We start from the raw sequence: 23,111 nt of genomic DNA, 5'->3' as shown, positions 1-23,111 counted from the left end.
CTCGGCCCATCCGGTCCGGTTCTTCCCCTGGACGACAAGTTCTCGCGGCACCGAGTGATACTGATATGCTTCGGGCTCCAATTCATGTGCTATAGTAGCAAATACTGGTATGTATTAGCTCTACTGAATACTCACGCACCCATTTCCGTTATATTGAATTATGTTGAGCAATATTAGTTGGGGTTACTTTTTAAATGGTTCAACTCGTTCTTCAAGATGACAATGAAAATAGTGAATAAAGTATGTTTGTTAAACAACCCCCTTACTGTTCTATTTTACTTAATTTGATTATGTGAGTTGTGTGTTGTAAATAGCATTCTTATGGTATGTTTTGTTATCAAATACATTATTACCGATGATAACCAGTAAACAAGGCCAACGGAATCTTAGTGACGTCATTTCCCTGAATCAAGGAAACCCGGAAACCAAGTGTATCAACTAAAACAATTAGAAAATAAGTGGACCGATGTAGTGCGAGGATGGAGGTAAGAGAGGGGATAAGAAGCGTAGGAATTTGTAAAAATGTTTTTATTGAAGATTGAGTATGATTAAGTCTACTGAACGCCTTGATATTTTGTACCGTCTTTCCACTTTTAATAGCCTTCTGTCTATGCTAAGAATTAGCCACGCCAGGTAGCTTGTTAACCAAAACTTCCCCAACACTCATTTTTGACACGTCCATCATGCTGGTTGTCATTTGTAAAGCTGATAAACAACTATCACAGCTATTATCACACCACGTTTTTACTATGACAATATTTAACTAAGTACAGTAGTTATAGCCTCCCTGTAAACAAGAGTGTATGCATAACGCCTATACTGTGGCAAAACCTTTTCGAAACCTATTCAGTCTGTTGGTGTAGGTGGTTTCCAGTTTCCACTATTATCACACCAATCCATTCCTTAATAATCCACGAGGGGGTGTACAGTCCTCTCTTAGGACAATGGTGACATAATTCCAAATTGACCTATATCCCAACTGCCCAGACATGTTGGATAGGTCTCAGCAAAGTTATATTTCGACGTCCAGTAAGGTGAGATTTGACGATAGACGTTCCAGCGATATTTTCATCAAACTATTTAATGAGAGAATCCTGTCTGCTATCAGGAGCGCCGAGCCAGAGATGCTGTCTTACTCACTGGACAATGGCAGCAGCAAGATTGGTGACCTGTTGCCACAAGAAAAGGGCAATTATTTAACCTTTACCTAAATACCTATTTATGTTTATTCCCCCTTTTGTACTTGAACTATTTGCACATCATAACAACACTGTATATAGACACATGACATTTTAAATGTATTTTCTTTCGGAACTTTTGTGAGCGTAATGTTAACTGTACATTTTTGTTTATTTCACTTGCTTTTGCAATGTTTCCCATGCTAATGAAGCCATTTAAATTGAAATTTATAGTTTTGAGGAGATGGGAAATGTATACGTCGGCAGTGTGTCGCGCGGTGCTTTCTGGAACAAGGAGAGCTCTCCTTCAATTAGTGAATAGCAGTCAATTGGGCACTAGCTCAAAAACCAAACATTAGCAATAATTTCGTCAAGAAGTACAACAGTACAAATCTTTTCCGATATATAATATAAAGAACTTGTTCTCTGTGATATCGTATAGCTTTGGAAACGTAACATTACGTACTTTCGAGGAAAATAAGCAGGTTTCTCGACACCCTGGTTTTGAGAAGCGATTGCGTGGCGATTAGTCTTGCAACCGTGTTGACGCAGCATGACAACCTGAACACGATTGGTCTACAGGCTGCTTGGTGATGTGTTATACGTTCCTCAGTTCATTGACCAATGGGATTCCTATCTCCTTTTTCTAATATCTGCCTAGAATTAGTTGTCGAGTTTGCTGAGTAGGGACCGAATGAACCCTAGCAACGTGATTTTGACACATTGCCTTATAGTTAGCTAAATATCACAGGGGAACCTAATTCTTATGGGAAACAAAGATTGTTCCCATAATTAGTTAAAAATAACAGCAAACGTGAGCTAAATCGGAATGATTCCCTGGAAGCTAGCATTAGCATTGTTGTCTAGCCTGCTAGCTAGTTAAGTACTTTATATTAATTTCATCAAATACTCAATTAGCTCTCTGATAATGCTGAACAAATCATTTACTTYCAATGTAATTTTGTAAATCAAAGTTACCTAGCTAACATTTGTCAGSTTACATATATTGATGTACAGCTAGTGGTTAGCTAGCTAGCACACCAGTTAAAGTGAGGCGATTGATTCGTCTCGTTTGGCATGATGGTGCTCTCTAACTAGTTTGGAGTTCTTATTGTAGCTCAGTGGCTAGGAGACTGCATCACAAAGAGCTCACCACTCTTGGTTGTTAAATTGCACAATTTTGATTGGTTTGTCACGATGGATCTTCATTTTTACTCTGACCTCTCTGATGGCACCGATCAGAATGCCGACCAGGAGTTCTTGGAAGCACAGGGTTATAATGGATACGACCCAGTTAATAAGGTATGGGGCCTATTTCTAAACAAGGGGAAAGAGAGAGTATTCACACAACATGAAAACAATATGTGTTTTGCAGTTTCCGGGAGGCAATGATACTTACCTCACCATCTCTGGGGCAGGTCATCCTTTTCTCTCCTCTGAGGTGGGTGTCATGATCCTCAATGCCTGCACACATTCCACAAAGCATATTATTCACATTGTGCAGTGTATTCACACCTAAAATGTTCATGTAATCGATTTGTCCCATTAACAGTTGTCCTTCTCCTTCTCTCTGTTTAGCAGACATTCCATACCCCCAGTCTTGGAGATGAGGTGTTTGAGATCCCTCCCATCTCCCTGGACCAGGACTCGGCCCTCAGTGTGGGGGATGAGGTGTCCCATTTTGGGGAACTATCGGGGGGAGCAGGGGGTCCTTCCGGTGCTGGAAGCCTGGCGAGGAATGCTGTGGTTGGGGGCAATGACCCCTCCTTTGCCTCCACCTATGTGAACCCAAACTCTCAGGGCCTGGAGCACCTGAGTCTTAGGGTGATGAGCCAGCCTGGAGGGGGGGCCCTGCTCAGCTCAACACTGGGGGTGGTAAGTGGTGTACTTATGAATATTACTAGAAGACTTTGCGCATCAAGAATGTTTTTTTCAAATTGTAATCATTTTAAGACTTGTGAAAACTCCTGTCTTTGTCTCTCTCTAGGAACTTGGCCACTCCATTGGCTCCCATTTCAGCAGCTCCTCTCCAATGACCATTGATGTCCCACTTGGTGACATGAATCATGGCCTATTGGGACACAATCAGCTAACCACGATTGACCAATCAGAGTTGAGTGCCCAGCTTGGGCTTGGTCTTCATGGCGGGAACATTCTGTCCCGTTCCAAGTCCCCTGACCAGCTGTCTGCCACGCCTTCTCCAGCAGGCTCCCTCCAGGATGATGACATGGATGACTTCAGGGTGAGTGTCTGTTTGTATGTTTGTTTATATGTGTAGGACTTGTTGGTTTGTCATGTGTTGCTGAAGTCTTGCTAAGTCAACTGATCTGGCCTTGTATCTTTCCCTGTTTCTCTGTCCACTGGTCCCACTGTCACCCAGAAGAGTGTGCTGGTTGACTCTCCAATGTCCCTGTCGGTCTCCCCTGCAATTCTCTCCCACCTCTCCACCATGCCGGGCTCTGCCCCCATGCTCTCCTCCATCTCCCCTGCATTAGTGAGGCGCGGTGGGGGAAAGCCGGCCATGGTGGCCGCTACGGCAGGGCCTGGAGGAGGGAAGAAGGGAAAGAAGAAGAAAGACCCCAACGAGCCCCAGAAACCCGTCTCTGCGTACGCCCTGTTCTTCAGGGACACCCAGGCTGCCATCAAGGGCCAGAACCCCAATGCCACATTTGGAGAGGTGTCCAAGATCGTAGCCTCCATGTGGGACAGCCTTGGGGAAGAGCAGAAACAGGTATACAATACACACTTTTACTAAAAGATATACCGTAAAACTTCAATTAATAGCCCAGGCGCTTATTTGCCTCAATCACTGAACACAACCGGCGCTTATTAAAACAGGGGTGGCAGGTAGCCTAGTGGTTAGAGCGTTGGGCCAGTAACCGAAAGGTTGCTGGATCGAATCCCGAGCGGACAAGGTAAAAATCTGTCGGTCTGCCCCTGAACAAGGCTGTTAACCCACTGTTCCCCGGTAGGCCGTCATTGTAAATAAAATACAAATTCTTAACTGACTTGCCTAGTTAAATAACAACATTTTTAAATGTATTAGGTGGGAGTCTATTTTGTTCATGCACACAGCGTATTAAAAAAAATACAACCACACTGTTTGTGACCAGTATAAACATTATTAACAAATCCATCGCCGATCAGACTTACAAAGACTAGGCTGCCTATCGTACACCCACGATTTCACTCTTCATCACCGTTCTCTCACCCGTTCCACCGGGCCCCAGTATAGTTGAGCCGGGCATGTCAAACCACACAGCTGTCTGATCCATGGCAATGATGTTGCTTTCCTTTATTTTCTTTTGCCAATCTTTACATTACACACTGCAGGAAACCCGTAAACAATTCTTTTGAACCCAGCGTTTATTTGAAACGGGCGTTTATTTGTTGAAATGACGGGGTCCCTATTAAAAGGGACAGGCGGCTATTTGAGACTGCGTTTCATTCAAGTTTTACGGTACACTTAGAACAATTGAAGGACATTGTGGATAAAAGGATATACTGTAATTCATGTAATAAACAGGATTGGTGTTTACTCTTGTCTTAATCTACATAATTATACCCTCTGTCACTATTAGGTGTATAAGAGGAAGACGGAAGCAGCGAAAAAGGAGTACTTGAAGGCATTAGCAGCTTACAGAGCCAATCAGCTCTCACAGGTAAAATCTCTAGGCCTGTCTTTGCTTTGAAATCATGTGACTAGCCATGAAAATGTCTATAAGCTGTTCTTCTCAATTGTCATTTCTCAATAAATGTAATATACTCTTATCTCACCAATTCAATAATATATATATAGAATAATAATACAGAAATAAAATCTATTTTTTTATTATATATATTTTTTCCTCCCCTGGGTTCTCTTCAGCCCTCCATTGAGATGATGGACACGGCCTCTTCACCACCACCTCCAGTGCCTGAGCCAGTGAATGTGGCCCTCCTGGCTCCCGTCCGCCCCTCCCGCCTCCCCCAGCACAACCCTGACCAGAATACCATCACCAACATCTGCACCTCCAATATCATTCTGGACGTCCCCCAGGTCACCACACGCTCCCGCACAGGGGCTCACAAGCCCCTCACCCTGGGCTCCACCACCACAGCCACCCCGACCCTGATCCCAAACATCACAGCCACCCTGACCCCCACCATCACCAAGATCATCATCTCCAAACAGATGCTCCAGGCTGGGGCTCAGCTCCACCAGATCCCCACCTCCATGGTGACTGTGCTCCCTGGCGGTGTGCGCACCCTGCTGCCCTCAGCCCCACGCCAGCCCCCACCTCTGCAGCAGATGCAGCATGCCCCTCCTCCCCCACGGCTCCAGCAGATGGTACACTCCCCAGCCCCGCCTCCCCTCCAGGCCAAGCCCAGAGGAAGTGCTGGACCTGGGCTTCCTGTGTCCATCACCGCGACACCTCCCCCTCCACTACAGATCACAATAGTCCCTGCTTCTTTGCAAGCAGACGCATCCTTGCCCATTATTGTTACGACAACAGCAACCGCCAACTCAATTTGTGTCACCAATTCCACTGTACCTACATCTGCTTACTCCACCCATACAGTGGCTCTGCAATTGGCAAAGTCCACTGACTTGACGGCCAGTGCAGATGAGGATGCGGTTACGGAAGAGTTCACGTCAGGAGAGGTAGGCTGAGGTTTTTCTTCGTAAATTGACCCAATGTGCATGTTAAATATGCTTGGTGTTTTAATCATCAACTTTTCCCTATTTTTCTTCAGATGGAAATGGAGTTCAATGTGTCTCCAGGTGCCACTGATGTGGCTTCTGGCCCTCTGACTATGTGTGTGCGTGCAGGATGCACCAATCCTGCAATAGAGAGCACGGACTGGGACAAAGAGTACTGCAGCAATGAATGTGTCGCCACTCACTGCAGGTGTGTGGGTTTGAATTTAAATGTATGTGTTCCTTTATTTCTGTGAGGAAGGTTGATGTTGTTTTTGGGACGTTTAAGTGAAAGTGGTGTTGGAGTAGGAAAGGGAACATGATTGATTATGTTAATAGACTTAAACACTTGTCTCCTTTTCTCCTTTCTCTCCTTCAGGGATATCTTCATGGCCTGGAGCTCCATCAGGAATCACAACACCATGTTTGTCAAGTAAAGACCAGCATTACCCAGACAAATGGAGGAATGTGTTTTGTTGGGTTGGGTGATAACAGACCTACGGTAGACTGATTGGGGTGAGAGGAAAAGATGGAGTTCGGAGGGGAAAAGAAAAGCACACAGTGTACCACGAAGCGATCCATTGGAAAGAATTTATAAACATTACACATGGGATTCATTTACAAATTCATGGATAGTTGAGACCGTGGCCGAGATGTTTTATTGTTTGGACGTGCATACCTTTAACAGGTCTAGTCACACTGATGGTGTTAGAAGAGGATGTAGCCATATGAAGGGACCTAAAGTCATAGTGGGATTCCGAAGGGTTCTATTCCAGAGGGTACATTGGAACATAGTGCCACTAGTTGTGACACCCCCATTTGATAGGTTCATTGAAATCAGGTTTGACATAGAAAAATTAGGATCAAAGATTTTTTGTGATCCATGGCAGCCAAAAGCTTAATAAAGTGTGCTATCTTAACTATTTGGATAAATATATATTTGATACCCACCTTTTTTTTGTTGGTTGCCTTTAGGTCCTTGAAAAACATTTGTCAGTGTCTCTTCTTTTTAGAGAAACAGAATCAGGAAAATACAAAACATTTCAGTGAAACTGAAAATATGTGATTTGGAGTAGTGTATCATACAATACTCTTGTTTTCTTTTTACATTTAGTTTAGTGGCCTCTAGGGCRAATACTCTTACTTTTTCATTATTGTGATGGAAATGTTCACTGTGTCCGTGGTGAGTAAACGACAGCAGAAATCAAGGTAAATTTGTTATTTGCATTTTTAATAAAAGAGAGATGAAGATAAGGAGCCCAAACTCTGGTCTCATTTATTGTGAGTAGCGGTGAATAGTGTGTTTCAGTGCTAAAGGGGATGCTTCAATCACATCAGACAGAACAACAGACAGTATTCCAGTAAGTTATTTCTGAGCCTCACTGTATAATGCATTTCCCTAATACATCCTTTACAATGGACAATAAGCAATAGTTAAATACACCGATGTTTGTTCATAAACAAAACATTTAATCAAAATGCTATGGAGTCATGTCAACATTTGAATATAAAAGAAACCTGAGACATTGGAATTGTACATTTGGTTCAGTGCTTGGTGAATAGTGTGTCATAAACCTCATTTACACCTTGTGCTAACGTGTTCTGTAATCTGATCAAGGTTCGTCGCTTGTACACATTGTATTAAAATGTGCCTCTTATCCTTCCACTGTGTCCATATTGTGACCAGATTAGCTGGCCTGTATGCAAAATATTTTACAGATATTCTTTCAAAATCATATGAATCTCTTTTAAGACAATTACCTACAGTATGCCATTAGTCCAGCGCTTCCCAAACTCAGTCCTGGGGACCCCAAGGGGTGCACAATTAGCTTTTTGCTCTAGCACTACACAACTGATTCAAATAATCAACATCAAGTTTTGATTATTTGAATCAGCTGTGTAGTGCTAGGGCAAAAAGCTAACTGTGCACCCCTTGGGGTCTCCAGGACTGAGTTTGGGGAACACTGCGTTAGTTAATGGTGCTTCCTGTAACCAATTTTTAAAGGCCTGTATAATGATGATTTAAAGGGTTTGACAATCATATGTTTACACTTGATTGATATCGATGGGCTCCCGACTGGCGTAGAGGTCTAAGGCACTGCATCTCAGTACAAGAGGTGTCATTATAGATCCTGGTTCAAATCCAGGCTGAATCACATCCGGCCGTGATTGGGAGTACCATAGGGCGGAGCACATTTGGCCCGGGGTATGCCGTCATTGTAAATAAGAATTTTTTCTTAACTGACTTGCCTAGTTAAATGAAGGTTAAATAAAATAACCAGACAACGGGTTCTTGACTACCTCTGGAGGTTGTCAGGAAGATCAGATCACAATGTGTATTTTAATCTACACTGCTCTAAAAATGTGAGTACAATCAGAATGTGGGCAAGATCAGGACAAAGGGCACATGTTAGCACCAGGTAGAAACAGGGCTAAAGTAGAACCATTACCGTGTCTCTATAATTGTGACTCTACTTGGAGGATCTATGTGGTAGAGGCCGAATCCCAGGCACAGTCTGGCTGAGCTGAGCCTTGAACTGGTGTAGCTGGGTCAGTTTCATACCCACTTGAGAAAAAGTGATGGTTCCCTTCCCAAAGTCTACCATCACTGCCAATCTGTTGCCCTTCAGGGAATTGGCGATCTCCCTCTTCATCTTGTTGTGGTAGGCAACAGATTGCCCTTGTGTGTGATGCTCCAGGATTCATTTTGTGTGTGATGCTCCAGGATTCATTTTGTGTGTTATGCTCCAGGATTCATTTTTGAGGCCAAAAGTGAGGCCCTCAGTCCCCTAGCATTTAATGCTCTGGTAGGACACAACGATATCCGAGTAGCTCACGGCCTCCACCTCCCAGTAATGTCTCTCAGAGGAGTAGCACTGGGTGGTGAGAACCTCAGGTGCTTTGTCAAAGCGGGGGAGGGACAGTTTGTAACCCAACTCCACAGACTGGAGGTCAGTGGTGGAAAAAGTACCCAATTCTCATACTTGAGTAAAAGTCAAGTTACCTGAATAGAAAATGACTCAAGTAGAGGTGAAAGTCACCCAGGAAAATACTACTTGAATACTACTTAAAAGTCTAAAACGATTTGGTTTTAAATATATTTAAGTATCAAAAGTAAATGTTGCTAAAATATACTTAAGTATCAAAAGTAAGAATAATTGAAAATTCCTTATATTAAGCAAACCAGATGGCACCATTTTCTTGTTTAAAAAAAAATATACAGATAGCCAGGGTCACACTCCAATACTGACATAATTTAAAAATAAAGCATTTGTGTTTAGTGGGTCCGCCAGATCAGATGCAATAGGGATTACCAGGGATGTTTTCTTGATAAGTGTGCGAATTGGACCATTTTCTGTCCTGCTAAGCATTCAAAATGTATGGAGTACTTCTGGGTGTCAGGGAAAATTTATGGAGTAAAAACTACATCATTTTCTTTAGGAATGTAGTGAAGTAAAAGTTGTCAAAAATATAAATAGTAAAGTAAAGTACAGATATCCCCAAAAATTACTTAAGTAGTACTTAAAAGTATTTTTACTGCTGGAGGTCCAGGGACACGTTGAGAAAAGGACTGGCCGAGTCTATGTCCAGATTCAAGGCACCTAAGAAGACAAATGGACACAGATCAGTGACACACACTGCTTATGTTGGGCTCCTCTGATGTCTGCATTTCTGTGGCCCTTTGGTGAATTTTAAACCATGAATTCTGTAAACAACTACATCACATCTCTTATTACCATGTGGCAGGTGAGCCTGGAATGGGAGGGTTGCTAGTTTGAATCCAGGGACGGACAGGAAAGATTTGGTGGGAAGTGAGCTGGCAAACAGGATTGCTGTTATAAAATCCTAGATGCCATTTCCTGCCATTGTGCCCTTGAGCAAGGCACTTAACCCCCCACAACAACAGCTCCCTGGGTGCCCAGTGTGGCAACCCCCCTCACTGCCAAAAAATCCCTGTGTGTGTCTTTCATGGGGGGTTGGAAGTCAAATTTCGGTTGGACCTTAATTGACCAATAAAGTGATATTAATCTTAAACAAATAATCTTAAACAAGTAATAAATATGTAATGACCTACTTATTACTACAGTACCAGAATCTTAAAGCTTGATTATCTACAAAGAACAACATATCCTTATTACTTCTCACCTGCCATGGAGGAGTAGACATTGTGGAAGAGAGTCTGCCATTTCTTCAGTGTATCTGTGAAATTCTGATTTTAAACATAGGCTATGATGTAGAATTTTTTTTTCATCAGACAGACACAAACACCTACACATAGCTGCACACACATCTGTGCACACACTCAGGCATACAGGCACACGCCCACGCTCACTCATTCACCTTGCCGAAGTCCAAGTGTATGCAGGTCAATGATTGGCAATGTTATTTGGGGCAGGTAAGAGAGCAATGACTCCTCGTGATGCAAGAATGCTATATTCAAATTCAAGACCATAATAGAGGACAATGAACCAGAGGCACAGCAGCACCACAGTAACTGTTAATGCTGGAGTCATTGATATTAGAGGTCTGCCTCTGTGCACAAAGAAAACTATGAATCTCAAAATAAATCAAAAACACTAAAAGCATTAGAGTGAGTATACACTGAACAAAAATAGAAACGCAACATGTAAAGTGTTGGTTCCATGTTTCATGAGCTGAACTAAAAGATCCCAGAAATGTTCCATTCTTACAAAAACCATATTCTTTCTCAGATGTTGTGCACAAATTTGTTTACATCCCTGTTAGTGAGCATTTCTCCATTTCCAAGATAATCCATCCACCAAGAAGCTGATCCCGAAGAAGAAGTTAAACAGCATCATCATTACACAGATGTACCTTGTGCTGGGGACAATAAAAGGCCACTCTAAAATGTGCAGTTTTATCACACAATACTATGCCACAGACATCTCAAGTTTTGAGAGAGTGTGCAATTGACATGCTGACTGCAGGAATGTCCACCGGAGCTGTTGCCAGAAAATTGAATGTTCATTTCTCTATCATAAGCCGCCTCCAACATTGCTTTAGAGAATTTGGAAGTCTGTCCAACTGGCCTCAAAACCGCAGACCATGTGTGTGGGGTCGTGAGCAATTTGCTGATGTCAATGTTGTGAACAGAGTTCCCCATGGTGACGGTGGGGTTATGGTATGGGCAGGCATAAGCTATTGACAATGAACACAATTGTATTTTATTGATGGCAATCTGAATGCACAGTGATACCGTGAGGAGATCCTGAGGCCACATTCTTTTTAACACACAGTCAGTTTTCTCCCCAGAACATTGGACGTCAAGACGATGAGGTTCATCTGCTTCTTGTCCAGACATGGAGCAGTAGTATCTCAGCACCTCATCCTCATGCTCAGGGTACCTCCTCTTGCTCAGGTCTCCTAGGGGTTTGACCAGAGGATGTCCCACGTAGGCAGGGAGCTGCAGGTGATGCTGGACATGCTCCTGCCACAGCGACACCTCACACTTCAGACACGTCTTTATAGCCAGGCTCTGTTTCTCTGGACAGTAGTCACAATACACACTCAGTCCTCTTAGCCTTCAATGAAATCAGAAATCAATCGGTTAAAGCTGCAATATGTAACTTTTTGGGCAACCCAACCAAATTCACATAGAAACACGGGTTATAGATCTGTCATTCGCATTGAAAGCAAGTCTAAGAAGCTGTAGAGCTGTTCTACAGTGGCTTTGGAAAGTATTCAGATCCCTTGACTTTTCCACATTTTGTTACATTACAGCCTTATTCTAAATAAATAAAAAAATCCTCAGCAATCTACACACAATACCCCATATTGACAAAGCGAAAACATTTTTTTTTGCAAATAAAAATACAATAGAAATACCTTATTTACATAAGTATTCAGACCCTTTGCTATGAGACTCGAAATTGAGCTCAGGTGCATTCTGTTTCCATTGATCATCATTGAGATGTTTCTACAACTTGGAGTCCACCTGTGGTAAATTCAATTGATTGGACATGATTTGACACACCTGTATATACAGTATAAGGTCCCACAGTTGACAGTGCATGTCAGAGCAAAACCAAGCAATGAGGTCAAAGAAATTGTCTGTAGAGCCCCGAGACAAGATTGTGTCGAGGCACAGATCTGGGGAAGGGTACCAAAAAATATCTGCAGCATTTAAGGTCCCCAAGAACACAGTGGCCTCCATCATTTTTAAATAGAAGAAGTTTGGAACCACCAATACTCTTCCTAGAGCTGGCTGCCCGGCCAAACTGAGCAATCGGGGAGAAGGACCTTGGTCAGGGAGTTGACCAAGAATCCGATGGTCACTCTGACAGAGCTCTAGAGTTCCTCTGTAGAGATGATAGAACCTTACAGAAGGACAACCATCTCTGCAGCACTCCACCAATCAGGCCTTTATGGTAGAGTGGCCAGATGGAAGCCACTCCTCAGTAAAAGGCACCTAAAGACTCTCAGACCATGAGAAACAAGATTCTCTGGTCTCATGAAACCAAGATTGAACTCTTGGGCCTGAATGCCAAGCGTCACTTCTGGAGGAAACCTGGTACCATCGCTACAGTGAAGCATGGTGGTGGCAGCATCATGCTGTGGGGATGTTTTTCAGCGGCAAGGACTGGGAGACTTGTCAGGATCGAGGGAAAGATGAACGGAGCAAAGTACAGAGAGATCCTTGATGAAACCCTGTTCCAGAGCGCTCAGGACCTCAGACTGGGGCATAGGTTCACCTTCCAACAGGACAACGACAAGTCTCTGAATGTCCTTGAATGGCCCAGCCAGAGCCCAGACTTGAACCCGATCAAACATCTCTGGAGAGACCTGAAAATAGCTGTGCAGCTACGCTCCCCATCCAACCCAACAGAGCTTGAGAGGATCTGCAGAGAAGAATGTGAAAAACTCCCCAAATACAGGTGACTTGAGGCTGTAATCGCTGCCAAAGATGCATCAACAAAGTACTGAGTAAAGGGTCTGAATACTTATGTAAATGTGCTATCAGTGTATGTTTTTTAGTTTTTAGTTTTATATAAATTAGCAACATTTTCTCAAATCCAGTTTTTGCTTTGTCATTATGGGGTATTGTGTGTCGATTGATGAGTGGGGGGGAAAGCAATGTTATCAATTTTAGGATAAGGCTGTGACTTAACAAAATGTGGTCTGAAAGGGGTCTTAATACTTTCCGAAGGTACTGTATGTGCACTATTTCTATGATTCCCGTTCTGAAGCTTCGTTTTTGCATCTTTTACTTTCGGTTTATGTACATCAATGAGCTGAAAATACAATATTTTTGGTTATGGAAAATATATTTCACAGCAGTTTAGATGGTACAATGATTCTCTACACTAGACTTGCTTGTTTTGTCACCTAAATAGAAATTAGGCAAACTATTACAATTTTAGCAACCAGGAAATGGCGGAGCGATTTCTACATAGTGCATCTTTAATCAAATGGATAGTCATGACACAGTCATAGCAAGTCAACCAAACCAATCTAGTGACAGATAGATCAAGACACAAATGATAAATGCAGCAACAGAAGTCTTGGCAAAAGTAATAAACCAGAACTGTGAACAAAGAGAGAGGAGCACCTTCAGGTTCTCTTTAGCCCTCTGCGATGTTAGCCAGGGGTAGCATAGCTTTCCTGGACCCCAATGATAGCCCCCCAGTATGAGCAGTGGAAGGGCATATCCGAGGCGAAGTCTATCAAATCAAATTTTATTTATATAGCCCTTCGTACATCAGCTGATATCTCAAAGTGCTGTACAGAAACCCAGCCTAAAACCCCAAACAGCAAGCAATGCAGGTGTAGAAGCACGGTGGCTAGGAAAAACTCCCTAGAAAGGCCAAAACCTAGGAAGAAACCTAGAGAGGAACCAGGCTATGAGGGGTGGCCAGTCCTCTTCTGGCTGTGCCGGGTGGAGATTATAACAGAACATGGCAAGATGTTCAATGTTCATAAATGACCAGCATGGTCAAATAATAATATCACAGTAGTTATCGAGGGTGCAGCAAGTCAGCACCTCAGGAGTAAATGTCAGTTGCTTTTTAGCAGGTCCGGTGAACAGGTCAGGGTTCCATAGCCGCAGGCAGAACAGTTGAAACTGGAGCAGCAGCAAGACCAGGTGGACTAGGGACAGCAAGGAGTCATCATGCCAGGTAGTCCTGACGCATGGTCCTAGGGCTCAGGTCCTCCGAGATAGAGAAAGAAGAGAGAAGGAGAGAATTAAGAGAGAGCATACTTAAATTCACACAGGACACCGGATAAGACAGGAGAATCCTCCAGATATAACAAACTGACCCTAGACCCCCGACACATTAACTACTGCAGCATAAATACTGGAGGCTGAGACAGGAGGGGTCAGGAGACACTGTGGCCCCATCCGATGATACCCCCGGACAGGGCCAAACAGGAAGGATATAACCCCCCCCCACTTTGCCAAAGCACAGCCCCCACACCACTAGAGGGATAACTTCAACCACCAATTTACCATCCTGAGACAAGGCCGAGTATAGCCCACAAAGATCTCCGCCACGGCACAAACCAAGGGGGGCGCCAACCAGACAGGAAGATCACGTCAGTGACTCAACCACTCAAGTGACGCACCCTCCTAGGGACGCATGAAAGAGCACCAGTAAGCCAGTGACTCAGCCCCTGTATAGGGTTAGAGGCAGAGAATCCCAGTGGAGAGAGGGGACCGGCCAGGCAGAGACAGCAAGTTGCTCCAGAGCCTTTCCGTTCACCTTCACACTCCTGGGCCAGACTACACTCAATCATATGACCTACTGAAGAGATGAGTCTTAAGTAAAGACTTAAAGGTTGAGACCGAGTCTCTGCGTCTCTCACATGGGTAGGCAGACCATTCATAAAAATGGAGATCTATAGGAGAAGCCCTGCCTCCAGCTGTTTGCTTAGAAATTTCTAAGGGACTAAATCTTAGGAGGCCTGCGTCTTGTGACCGTAGCGTACGTGTAGGTATGTACGGCAGGACCAACTCGGAAAGATAGGTAGGAGCAAGCCCATGTAACGCTTTGTAGGTTAACAGTAAAACCTTGAAATCAGCCCTTGCCTTAACAGGAAGCCAGTGTAGGGAAGCTAGCACTGGAGTAATATGATTTAAAAAAATTGGTTCTATCACACCCTCCAGACACACCATACAGTAGCTGTGCCCACAGGGCAGCAGTCCTTATGTTCTGGCACACTGGGCATATCAGCATCACCTTCAACTGGGTTCTCCTTGAGGGAGGAATGGTACATTTATTGTCCATCTTGCTCCCTTCCTGTTGTTCAAAGACGATTGGAGCAGAAGGCAGAAACGTAGAGTGGAATCCCAGAGGGTTTAAGGAATTGTCTCTCTGCAGTCTGCTGTGGGTGGAGCTCAAAGTTGCCCGTTTCAATGGTAGCCACCTGCTGAAGTGAATGGCATGTTAACACAGTAGGTAATGAGCCATGGGAAGGTCTGTGCAGCTAAATCACACAAAATAACCTACCTATAAGGTCGTCCGTGAGTCCTTGCCTGTGTGTATTTCTCTGGGAGAGTCTCAGTTGGATACTCCTCACGTCCTCTATCCTTGCCTCCTCCTAAAAACCAATTGGAGAAGGTCAGAGTGGAGAGACCTCTGCCTTTCTCATCCAACGAGTTTTGAAGAGGTCGAGGAGAGAGGACGCAAGGAGGGTGAAATTGAGATTCTCCCTCTCTCGGTGTGCAATTCAAGCATTCAAAAGTGAAAGCAAAGCTCACTCATATGTTGCAAAATGCATGACACCAGCTGTATTTCTGTATTTCGAAAGTAATACATCTTGAAAACTTATCGCTGACATGCAAAACATTGGGACTATATCAACAATGGACTAATGAAACAAATACCGTAAGATCGTTTTGGGGTTTTAACCCTTACCATTTAAATGTAAACTTCAACGGGGTAGGGATGTCCCAAGGAAACAGGATAGCAAGGACCAGTTATGGCATCTTTGCGGCTGGAATTTTTGAATATGCTATAAAATAGAATATGCTACTGTAACATACATGAACTTTTGGAACAAAGTGAACAGAGACTGACATCAGAAGTGTCTGGTTGTGTGAATGTTTAAAAGTCATTAGGGAAACCAAAAATACAGGTGATGTCTATTATTGCCAGGCAAAGGGCCAACTTGTGGCTGTGATTGTGTAACAATCAGGAATTCCCACAAGATTACTACAGTACTTACCAAAATCCATATAATAAAACACAGACCTTTGATTAGTATTTTCACACATATTACAAAAACTATTTTCCAGTAAAACATTATTTTTTTTTTAAATTGGAACACAGATTACAGCATTTTGGGTTAGAATTTCATACAATTAGTTGACAAAAAAAAGCTATGTAGTAATATATTTCTAATATCTTCAGAAAATAAGCCAGAGACATCCGCTATAATTGCATAATACATATGAAATAACTCCTCTCTACACATTAAAAGGATACATCATACTTCCCATTTTGAACTAAGTCATGTGTTTTTAGAGAAACTTCCCTACTTCTATAAAGGAAAACGTAAGGAGGATGTTTACCTGACAAACACAGCAGTATGGATAAAAAAGAATGAGAGAAAGTTGCTGCATTACTAAAATATTTGGCATAATGGTTTAGTAAGAGTTAGAGATAAAAGTATCAAAGTTCACACCAATCTCTAAAACAATTTATGAACAAAGACACACAAAGGAACAATCTGTTTGTATTTACAACAAAGTGAAGATATGTATCATGAACACAGATTGTGGTCTGAAAATAATCACAGCCCGGGTCCCTTGTGTTTTGTACAACGAAATACAGTGTAAAGACCTAGAGCCAGTTTTCCAGACCCAGATTAAAAGGAATACTTAATTTTGGCATTGAAGTCTCATCTACTTCCCCAGAGTTAGATGAACTGGTGGATACCATTTTTATGTCTGAAGTTGAAGTCGGAAATGTACATACACCTTAGCCAAATACATTTAAACTCAGTTTTTCACAACTCCTGACATTAAATCCTAGTAAAAATTCCGTCTTAGGTCAGTTAGTATCACCACTTTATTTTAAGAATGTGAAATGTCAGAATAATAGTAGAGAAAATTATTTATTTCAGATTTTATGTCTTTCATCACATTCCCAGTGGGTCAGAAGTTTACATACACTCAATTAGTATTTGGTAGCATTGCCTTTAAATTGTTTAACTTGGGTCAAACATTTCGGGTAGCCTTCTACAAGCTTCCCACAATAAATTGGGTGAATTTTGGCCCATTCCTCCTGACAGAGCCGGTGTAACTGAGTCAGGTTTGTAGGCCTCCTTGATCGCACAACTTTTTCAGTTCTGCCCACAATATTTCTATAGGATTGAGGTCAAGGCTTTGTGATGGCCACTCCAATACTTTGACTTTGTTGTCCTTAAGCCATTTTGCCACAACTTTGGAAGTATGCTTGGGGTCATTGTCCATTTGGAAGACCCATTTGCGACCAAGCTTTAACGTCCTGACTGATGTCTTGAGATGTTGCTTCAATATATCCACATATTTTCCCATCCTCATGATGCCATCTATTTTGTGAAGTGCACCAGTCCCTCCTTCAGAAAAGCACCCCCACAACATGATGCTGCCACCCCCGTGCTTCACGGTTGGGATGGTGTTCTTCAGCTTGCAGGCCATCCCCTTTTCCCGCCAAACATAATGAGGGTCATTATGTCCAAACAGTTCTATTTTTGTTTCATCAGACCAGAGGACATTTCTCCAAAAAGTACGATCTTTGTCCCCATGTGCAGCTGCAAACCGTCTGGCTTTTTTATGGCGGTTTAAGAGCAGTGGCTTCTTCCTTGCTGAGCGGCCTTTCAGGTTATGTCGATATAGGACTTGTTTTACTGTGGATATAGATAATTTTGTACCCGTTTCCTCCAGCATCTTCACAAGGTCCTTTGCTGTTATTCTGGGATTGATTTGCACTTTTCGCACCAAAGTACGTTCATCTCCTTCCTGAGCGGTATGACGGCTGCGTGGTCCCATGGTGTTTATACTTGAGTACTATTGTTTGTACAGATGAACGTGGTACCTTCAGGCATTTGGAAATTGCTCCCAAGAATGAACCAGACTTGTGGAGGTCTACAAWTTTTTTTCTGTAAACAATTGTTGGAAAACTTACTTGTGTCATGCACAAAGTATATGTCCTAACTGACTTGCCAAAACTATAGTTTGTTTACAATAAATTTGTGGAGTAGTTGACAAACTAGTTTTAATGACTCCAACCTAAGTGTATGTAAACTTCTGACTTCAACTGTATATACAAAATGATGTGGACATCCCTTCAAGTCAGTGGATTTGGCTATTTCAGCCACACCCGTTGCTGACACGTGTATAAAATCAAGAACACAGCCATGCAATCTCCATAGACAAACATTGGCAGTAGAACGGTCTTACTGAAGAGCTCAGTGACATTCAACATGGTACCGTCATAGGATGCCACCTTTCCAACAAGTCAGTTTGTCAAATTTCTGCCCTACTAGAGCTGCCCCGGTCAACTATATGTTCTTATATTATGAAGTAGAAACATCTAGGAGCAACAACGGCTCAGCCACGAAGTGGTAGGCCACACAAGCTCACAGAATGGGACCGCCGAAGCGCGTAAAAATCGTCTGTCCTCAGTTGCAACACTCACTACAGAGTTCCAAATTGCATCTGGAAGCAACATCAGCACAAGAACTGTTAGTCGGGAGCTTCATGAAATGGGTTTCCATTACCGAGCAGCCGCACACAAGCCTAAGATCACCATGCACAATGCCAAGCGTCGACTGGAGTGGTGTAAAGCTCGCCACCATTGGACTCTGGAGCAGTGGAAACGCGTTCTCTGTAGTAATGAATCACGCTTCACCATCTGGCAGTCCGACAGACGAATGTGGGTTTGGCGGATGCCAGGAGAACGCTACCTGCCCCAATGCATAGTGCCAAATGTAAAGTTTGAACATCTCATTCCGAAATCAACGAGCAGGTGTCCACATACTTTTGGTCATGTAGTGTAGTTTCGCAAGCCAATTCTAACTAGCGTTAGAGCAATGACCGGAAATCTTATGTTATCTACTAGCATACTAGCAGTTACTATAGCCTTCCAGTCATTGTGCTAGTTAGCAACTTCCTTCAAACTGAATGCAGTCATAAAAATGGTATCCATGAGTTCATCTGACTCTGTGGAAGTAGATAAAGGGCTTCATTGCCAAAATCCCGAAGGGTCCCTTTAAGCCTAGTCCAGCATGCGCAATAGAAAAACTCCATTGAAATAACGTTTTGATTTAAAATTAGGCATAATCTGTGTCTGGAAAACCAGCCCTTACCGTATTAGAACATTATGACTGTCAACAACATCAGTGTCCACTGAAGCTTACACTCTGATGATCATTCTGGACATTCCAAACCTATGAAGGATGGTTGACTGTGTCATTTCAGATCTCTCCACTGTCCCCATCTCTCATAATGGCAATTTACCATCATAGCACCTTATCAAAAATAACCAACCGGGTTGGTTATAATGAGGAATGGACATTTAGTAGTTTCAGTTAGAGGTAGGACAGTTTTGTAAGGTGGCCTACAAAAGGCTGCTCATGCTTTTAGCACAGTTCTCTTTCGCCGGAAAATTTGCTATTTCGCTGTCGCTCCCAAGTGATCAATGCTGTGTTTCTCAAGATTCCGGAAGATTCTGAAGCTCTTGGAGCAGAAGGAGCAGGTGAAAGGTCTCTCACCAGTGTGAAAGCGCAGATGAGCCTTCAGATTGTCCCTGAGACGAAAGCTCTTCCCACACTGGGGGCAGCTGTGAGGTCTCTGCCCTGTATGGAACCGTTCGTGCCTGCGGAGGCTTTTCCGCAGGGCGAACGTTTTGGAGCACTGGGAGCAGGAGTAGGGCTTCTCACCAGTGTGGAAGCGCTCGTGCCTCCTCAGGATCTTCCTGCGCTTGAAGCGCTTCCCACAGATCTTGCAGCCATGGGCGCGGTTTGAGGAGAGGACCCCTTGCAGCCGCCAGACACCGTTCCCACACTGAGTGAAGCAGCAGAGGCGTCGACCCGTGTGGAGGCCTTGGTGGGTCTTGAGGTCCTTCGGCATGGGGAACCTCTTGTTGTCATGACAGTTGCTACCATTAGCCTTCTTCCCTCCAGAGTTCTTTCCTCCGGGCACCAAAAGCAGGTTCACCAGCTGGACAGAGCAAGGCCTCGTCAACTTCTGCTCCAAGGAGGTCTGGTCCAGCTTGAAGTCCACCTTCTCCTTCTTTGTCTGGTCCAGTTTGAAGTCCACCTTCTTCTTCTTTGTCTGGTCCAACTTGAAGTCCACCTTCTTCTTCTTTGTCTGGTCCAGCTTGAAGTCCACCTTCTCCTTCTTTGTCTGGTCCAGTTTGAAGTCCACCTTCTTCTTCTTTGTCTGGTCCAGCTTGAAGTCCACCTTCTTCTTCTTTGTCTGGTCCAGCTTGAAGTCCACCTTCTCCTTCTTTGTCTGGTCCAGCTTGAAGTCCACCTTCTCCTTCTTTGTCTGGTCCAGCTTGAAGTCCACCTTCTTCTTCTTTGTCTGGTCCAGCTTGAAGTCTACCTTCTTCTTCTTTGTCTGGTCCAGCTTGAAGTCTACCTTCTTCTTCTTTGTCTGGTCCAGCTTGAAATCCACCTTCTTTTTCTTTGTCTGGTCCAGCTTGAAATCCACCGTTTTCTTCATTATAGCAGAGGGAGGGTTCGTTACATCCATAAATTTCAACTTACTCTTAGCCTGTACAGGGGCCAAAGCCCCATCTGAGGAGGACGTGCTGTAGGCTGTCCCTTTGGCGGTGCTGTAACTGGCCTGCTGGAGCTCCACCTGGTTAGGCTTTTCTTTATATGTAGGCTGTCGTGTTATGTCCTCCTCCTCTGCCTTTGGGACCATTTGGCAGATGACTTTAGTCTCGCATTCTATGTTGATTCCATTCTCGGTTTCTGTCTTGAGGAGCTGGGGTTTCTGCTTAGTTGGGGAGCTTTGAACAGGAACATAGAGGTGGATTGGATCCACAGTGGCTGGAGGACAGAAAATAAAATAGTTGTTAAATAGTACCCTCAACCCTTTATATACAAAGAGTTTATAACAAATATATTTCAGTGTTTATAGCTTTACTACCACCTCCTAGAATAAATTTGTTTTTTTACCAGAATAAATCACTTGTTTTTCTTCTGGCTCAGTGGTTGTTGAAGATTTTGATTCTAGACTGCTCTCCTCCACCATCTCCACAACCTGACGACAGATGACAAGCCAAAAAGACAACTACTTAGGTTCTGTAATACAGGTGTCAGCTAATCAAATTAACTTGAAGCCTACAAGTCAAAAGGGCATTAGTCCTAGTAACAAACAAATCTTATGGTTCACAATGAAGCCCTTTATCTACTTACCCACAGTCAGATGAACTCGTGGATACTATTTTTATGTCTCTACATCCAGCATGAAGGAAGTTTGAGGTAGTTTTGCGAGCCAATGCTAACCAGCATTAGCACAATGACTGGAAGTCTATGGTAACAGCTAGCATGCTAGTTAGCAACTTCCTTCAAAATGCACGTAAAGACATACAAATGATACGAGTTCATCTGACTCTAAGGAAGTAGATAAAGTACCTCATTACCAAAATCACAATGTATCCCTTTAACCCAAACAACTCACTGACCTTCTCTTCTAGAACAGAGCACTTGAGTTCAGCAGGCTGATTAGCCTTCAGCAGGGGGATACGATGTGCAGGACCCTCCTCCTCATTGCTCCCATTCAAAGAACCACTGCCCCCCTCCAAGGACAAGCCCTGTTTTGGGTCTAGAGAATGCATGGGAAAGGGGAAGGGTGGAAAACAAAGCACACAAACATTCCATTTGTTAGACTGCATGGTGCAGTCTAACAAATGGTGCATAAACTGTGTGTATTTACTCAAATGTAGGAAAGTTTAACATATGGCTTTCGTGAGAACATGATTGTATACTTGCTTCAAAGTATCCAGAAGAATTGTTTTGATGAGATTGTGAACAATGTTTCACTGCACTCTCTGCAGAGCAACAATGTTAGCTACAGGACAATGAGACTACGACGTTTTAATTTAAAAAATGTATGCCAAACAAAAACCATTGACTTCAAACCATACAACTCTATGCACAAAGGCTACTTTGAACATTTTACACAGTAAATACATAAACTGTGCAGATGCAGTCTGGTAACAGAATTATGGTAAAATGTCAGTTTTCATTCTGTTACCAAACTTTATCTGCAGTTCTTCCTGTAAATGTGTTTTTGTAAAATTGTCAGTGGAAATTGTTAAAATTAGTATTTGTGCATTGAGTTGTATGGTTTGCTAAACTTTGAAATCAATGGTTTTTGTTTGGTATACATGTTCATCTGAAAAAAAAATCTGAATTTCTGCCTAATTCCGTTACCATGGATTTACCAGTGTAATGAAGTACTACTAAGGTTAGCTAACATACTTTCATGTAGCTCTGAGGACGTTGTTGTCTCCTCATCCACTTGAACTCCGATACTGCGAAGACATTTTTTGCCAGACTTTTTTGCAGCGTCCACTGTTTGCAGGGTTTCATTTTGTTCCCTCCGCCCTTCAATGAGAATAGTGGTTCCCGAAGCAAGGAAGCGACTCTCGAACAGTTTCGTTATTTCCACGACGGCCACCTTTGCAAGTGAATCCAAAACAGACGCAATCTGTGTTTCAAAATTCACATCGTCGGAAACAGACATGCTAACAGCTAATCGTGAGCGCGCGGTAATAAATCTAACTAAAGTCGAACAAATGTTAAAACCAAAAAGCTTAACATGGGGAGATATTAAACTGTGTTTATCATCAACCACATGGTCTGAGAAACAGGGGGCGTGTCTCTGACGTTTAATGAAATAAAAAGTACGTGTTTCCACTAGTTACCACAGCCACAAAGTATATCGTAAAAATGTATGAACATTTCATTTAAGGTTAGCAGTGTCGTTAAGGTTAGGTTTAAAATCACATTTTAAGAAGATAAATTGTAAAAATAGGCGGGGTTTAGGATTTGGTGGCTGTGCTAACTAGTGACGACCACACGTACGCTTAGCGTCTTGTGCCAAATATTTTTTTTTCCGGGGAAAGCGTGGTGCGTAATATGGTAATATCTCATTATGTAATATGGGGGAAAATAAAATAATGCTAACAGTGAGAGATATTTGTTGTTATTATCTTATCTGAGTTGTATGGTACACACACAGTATTGTACAACTAACCTTGTGGGGACACACAATTCAGTCCCATTCA

The 23,111-nt window shown here is 43.0% G+C and overlaps 2 protein-coding genes and 1 pseudogene across 8 annotated transcripts; 1 reads left to right on the top strand and 2 right to left on the bottom strand.

Moving 5' to 3' along the window:
• Nucleotides 1-393: 393 nt before the first annotated feature.
• Nucleotides 394-7,116, top strand: LOC111956629 (TOX high mobility group box family member 4-A). 7 transcript variants are annotated; one of them, XM_023977142.2, is made up of 10 exons: nt 447-485; nt 2,421-2,480; nt 2,554-2,619; nt 2,757-3,053; nt 3,166-3,420; nt 3,559-3,909; nt 4,760-4,840; nt 5,047-5,823; nt 5,916-6,070; nt 6,239-7,116. In XM_023977142.2, the coding sequence occupies exons 1-10, from the start codon at nt 480-482 to the stop codon at nt 6,294-6,296; spliced, it is 2,106 nt and encodes a 701-aa protein (XP_023832910.1). In that variant the 5' UTR covers nt 447-479; the 3' UTR covers nt 6,297-7,116. The 7 variants fall into 7 exon arrangements, with proteins under 7 accessions (XP_023832912.1, XP_023832911.1, XP_023832910.1 ...); XM_023977144.2 differs by lacking the exon at nt 2,421-2,480 and having other exon boundaries at nt 394-485; nt 2,760-3,053; XM_023977143.2 differs by lacking the exon at nt 2,421-2,480 and having other exon boundaries at nt 394-485.
• Nucleotides 7,117-7,859: 743 nt separating this feature from the next.
• Nucleotides 7,860-17,910, bottom strand: LOC139023432 (tripartite motif-containing protein 14-like; annotated as a pseudogene).
• LOC111956637 (uncharacterized) lies at nt 15,910-22,667 on the bottom strand. Its single transcript, XM_023977155.2, has 4 exons — nt 22,303-22,667; nt 21,504-21,643; nt 20,995-21,079; nt 15,910-20,865 (listed from the first exon to the last, which is right to left on the bottom strand). Exons 1-4 carry the CDS (start codon nt 22,565-22,567, stop codon nt 19,478-19,480), a joined length of 1,878 nt encoding a protein of 625 aa, XP_023832923.1. The 5' UTR covers nt 22,568-22,667; the 3' UTR covers nt 15,910-19,477.
• Between the last annotated feature and the right edge of the window lie 444 nt (nt 22,668-23,111).

The sequence above is a fragment of the Salvelinus sp. IW2-2015 genome, linkage group LG32 (genome assembly GCF_002910315.2).
Source record: "Salvelinus sp. IW2-2015 linkage group LG32, ASM291031v2, whole genome shotgun sequence".
Taxonomy (NCBI): Eukaryota; Metazoa; Chordata; class Actinopteri; order Salmoniformes; family Salmonidae; genus Salvelinus; species Salvelinus sp. IW2-2015.
Note: the sequence above shows the minus strand (reverse complement) of the source record. Positions and strands in the feature narration are given on the sequence as shown.

Bases quoted from the DNA above. Each gene is read 5' to 3' on its own strand.
- LOC111956629 (XM_023977139.2), top strand. From the start codon at position 2,376: ATGGATCTTCATTTTTACTCTGACCTCTCTGATGGCACCGATCAGAAT. The intron at 3,421-3,558 runs GTGAGTGTCTGT...ACTGTCACCCAG, and splicing joins ATGACATGGATGACTTCAGG to AAGAGTGTGCTGGTTGACTC. The intron at 6,071-6,238 runs GTGTGTGGGTTT...TCTCTCCTTCAG, and splicing joins TGTGTCGCCACTCACTGCAG to GGATATCTTCATGGCCTGGA.
- LOC111956637 (XM_023977155.2), bottom strand. From the start codon at position 22,567: ATGTCTGTTTCCGACGATGTGAATTTTGAAACACAGATTGCGTCTGTT. The intron at 21,644-22,302 runs GTATGTTAGCTA...TGCATTCTCTAG, and splicing joins GTCCTCAGAGCTACATGAAA to ACCCAAAACAGGGCTTGTCC. The intron at 21,080-21,503 runs GTCAGTGAGTTG...ATCTGTCGTCAG, and splicing joins GCTCTGTTCTAGAAGAGAAG to GTTGTGGAGATGGTGGAGGA.